The sequence below is a fragment of the Plectropomus leopardus genome, unplaced genomic scaffold, assembly GCF_008729295.1.
Source record: "Plectropomus leopardus isolate mb unplaced genomic scaffold, YSFRI_Pleo_2.0 unplaced_scaffold19301, whole genome shotgun sequence".
NCBI classification, from domain to species: Eukaryota; Metazoa; Chordata; class Actinopteri; order Perciformes; family Serranidae; genus Plectropomus; species Plectropomus leopardus.
In genome coordinates, this window is record NW_024620832.1 from 1 (window position 1) to 3,383 (window position 3,383).

General features: G+C 43.5%; 1 protein-coding gene across 1 annotated transcript; it reads left to right on the forward strand.

Moving 5' to 3' along the window:
- The first annotated feature begins 140 nt into the window (after positions 1-140).
- LOC121965267 (ATPase family AAA domain-containing protein 5-like) lies at positions 141-2,655 on the forward strand. Its single transcript, XM_042515427.1, has 2 exons — positions 141-211; positions 901-2,655. The coding sequence occupies exons 1-2, from the start codon at positions 161-163 to the stop codon at positions 2,653-2,655; spliced, it is 1,806 nt and encodes a 601-aa protein (XP_042371361.1). The 5' UTR covers positions 141-160.
- Positions 2,656-3,383: the final 728 nt, after the last annotated feature.

The following is a 3,383-nucleotide window of genomic DNA, read 5'->3' on the forward strand; positions in this document are numbered from 1 at the left end:
GCACACATAGAGCATTGTTTTTTTAACAAAGTGTTAAAACATGAAACCTTATTAAAAACTATAACAATGTTAGATCATAACTTAATACTTTATCTCAAACCTCTGCTCTGCTCTCCATGAGCATAACAGTGTTTCCTTTTGCTTCAGGTTGCTTCACATTATGGCTGGTGTTGTGGCTATGGCATCTGTCATTGAGGACTTTGACACTCAGGTATGTTTACAACACAGATTTAAGCCTTATGCATCACATGCAGTAGCTGTTTCAATGTGTTTTTATTCATTATTAAGCATTTTCATGTTTGATTAAAGGGATACTTTGCCCTTTTTTCATTTAGCTTTGCATCTTAAAATTGTGGGTTGTATATGTGAATGAACTGTAGTAAACCTCCTCTATCTTACCAGCGTCCAGATCTCCCTTATCATTTCTCAGCTTAAAATTTTAGCTGACTCTCGGGCTTTTGCTCGAAACTACAAATTGTACTTATAGACATAATAATATTTCTGCCACTACGATCACAAAGACTATAGAAGTGGATTGAGAGAGACACCCACTCTTTTAAACACACACCAAACTCAGTTTAAATAGTATAACTAGGCAGTGCTGAAAAAATATAAGTCAAGACTCTGTTACTGGGTTGCCTATTTCTTGCCTAAAATATTTTCAGATACACATTTTAGTGCTCTCTTAAGCTATAATATGAGAATTTGGGAACAAGAAGTGACGCCATGCTGTTGTCTGTATTGAAAAAACTGAGGCTAAAAAACTGAGATAACACTGTTAGATAAGATAACATTTTTGAAAAGAATACGGTCTTTCTACTGCACAGACAGCCCAGCTTTTTTGAAAGACGATCTTTCCAGCAGTGAAATACTTCTCTAACTTTGTCACTCATTTTACAGCCTTGCAAGAAATCTCGCAAAGATGGTGGCAGTCCTGTTGTCAAGACAATCACAAACTATTTCTCACCTGTGCCCAAGCCTGTGGAGAAACCCTTTTCACCTCCTCGCTCCAACAACATCATGGACTACTTTAGCCGGAAGGCTCCATCCTCCAAAGAGAAGACCAGCTCACCTGAACAGTCGAAAGAGAACCATCAGACGTCTCAGCTTTCAGAAAAACACACCAGCCCAGAGGCAGCGGTGAAACAGCCTCCTCAGAGACGGAGTAGAAAGGCCAGCAAAGCTGCAAGAAAACTTGTGGAGGCTGAAGCCGTTAGCTCCACAGAGGAGTCGAGCTGTGTGATTGTAAAGGAACTTGCAGAAGCAAACAGCAGCTGTGGTGTTTTTGGCAGTGATACAGCAGCCCTGATGGCCCAGCTCAGTGCTGAGGAAAAATCAGAGAGGAATGCAACTAAAACTGTCGATGATGATCAGGTTAAAGAAGATGAAGATGGTTCCAAATTTAAGAACAACGTCAAACTTAATCCAGAACTGAACACTATTGAATTATCTCCAATTGTCGCTTCAAAAGATAAAGCAAAACAAGTCAAAGCCGCAGCGCGAAATTCTAGGAAGGCAAAGCAGTCAGAATCGGAGGAGAAGGAAAAAGAGAGCTCCTTGTGTGATGTTAGTATGGAGGTCAATGTGGATGAGACCTCTCAGTTAAACAACAGCACGGTAACAATCTCCTTTGAGGATTTTGTGCGGAGTCAGGGCGGAGGTGAAGAGGACATGGAAGACGCACAGGACAAAGAGGATGAAAGTAAAATCACATCAGAGGCAGAAGAAATGGACACTGACCAGTTGGACATCTCAAAAGCTGAAGAAAAGGTTGGAGAGTCACCTTTCCAAGTCTCACCCCGAACTGTCACCATCCAGGCTGAAGTACATGTAGTCTCACCCAAACAGGACAAAACCAACGCAGGGCAAAAGTTGGCCTCCATCTTCAACAGAAGAAAAGGGGCAACGAGCCCTGCAGAGGTGGTATCGTCTCCTCATACAGAGACCACACACCAACCCCCGTCTGCCTCTCTGACTGTCAAGCGTAAATCCAACGTGGTTCTTCAAGAGGAAGATCTAGAGCTGGCCGTGCTGGAGAGTGAATCCACGCCCAAGTGCAGTGAGGCAGAGAGGAAGCAGTTCATGGCCGCCTTCAAACAGCCCAGCCTGGACGGGCCCAAAACCAAACCTGGTAAGAGCCAGGGCAAGAAGCAGCAAGGAGAGAAGGCTTTGGACGATGCAGACAAAGTTGCAGAAGAAGACGCTGCAAATCCAGCCTCTGTTGAGCAGGTCCCTGCAGTCTCTCAGGAAAACAAAGCAGCCAACAAGAAACCAGCAAGAAAAGCCAAAAAGAAACCAATAGAACAAACGGAGGCAGTCACCAGCTCACCCGCCGCTGCTCCTGTGGAAGAAACGGCGGCCACAGTAATCGAGATAGATGATAAAACAGAAGAGCCTCCCATCACTTCAACTCCCTCCGTCCCAGCAGTGAGGAGGTCCAGACGAGAGGCTGTAGTCAGGCAAGCACCTGAGTCCACCCCAACAACTCCAGTCAGGAAAACCAGGAAACACAACCAGTCAAAGGATGCTGCCGCCGCTTTACCCAGTGACAGCCCCGCAAAGGTGTCCACCCCAAAGACGCGAAAGTCCAAGCGTGGCGTCTTTGTAGCAGAGATAGTGTGCCCACCGGACTCAAAAGAAAGTCCAATCAGGTAAGACATATCCATTATGATTTAACTTTTTTTAAATTGTTATTCATTTAACCTTTATTTAAACAGAGAGGGCCATTGAGAGCAAGCTGTCTTTTACAAGGACGCCCTGATAAAATTACATGTAAAACAACAAAAGCACGCCACAGTATACATGGATAAAACGTGAGAGATGAGGTCGATATTAAAGTGCACATTAAATCAAAAGCACACAATAGTCACTGCATTGTGTGTTTTTGTGTGTGTACCTGCATCAACAGGTAGTCCCAGAACATCAACACAAAGGATCACTCAGAGAAAACACGTGCATTCACTGTACCCTGTCAGTCAGCGGGGATTTAAAATTGATAAAAAGTGATTAGGGCGCCTAATTTTAAGAGCTTCTGCTGGTTGTTCTACTTGTGTGGAGCCTAATATTTAAAAGCCAATTTCCAGATTACAGTATTAACAGACTGATTTTCAAGGACAAAATAGTCTTGGGACCTAGTACAGCGAGACATTGTTGTATAATATCTGTAATACTATTATAAGGGATGTTCTGACCAAGTTTCTTTTGCCTCGATCCAAGACGAAGGAGTTTATATCAATGTACTTTTTTATCGGAGGCAGTGTAGTAGACAGCTGTGGTCTGTGAGGTCTTTAAGTACATTGGAACATGTGCACTGCATTTTAGATTCCTTCCTTTTTAAAAGTGTCTGTCGTCTCCTACAATCGTATGTCGCTACACTGCCCCAC

Bases quoted from the DNA above. Each gene is read 5' to 3' on its own strand.
- LOC121965267 (XM_042515427.1), top strand. From the start codon at position 161: ATGGCTGGTGTTGTGGCTATGGCATCTGTCATTGAGGACTTTGACACT. The intron at 212-900 runs GTATGTTTACAA...CTCATTTTACAG, and splicing joins TTGAGGACTTTGACACTCAG to CCTTGCAAGAAATCTCGCAA.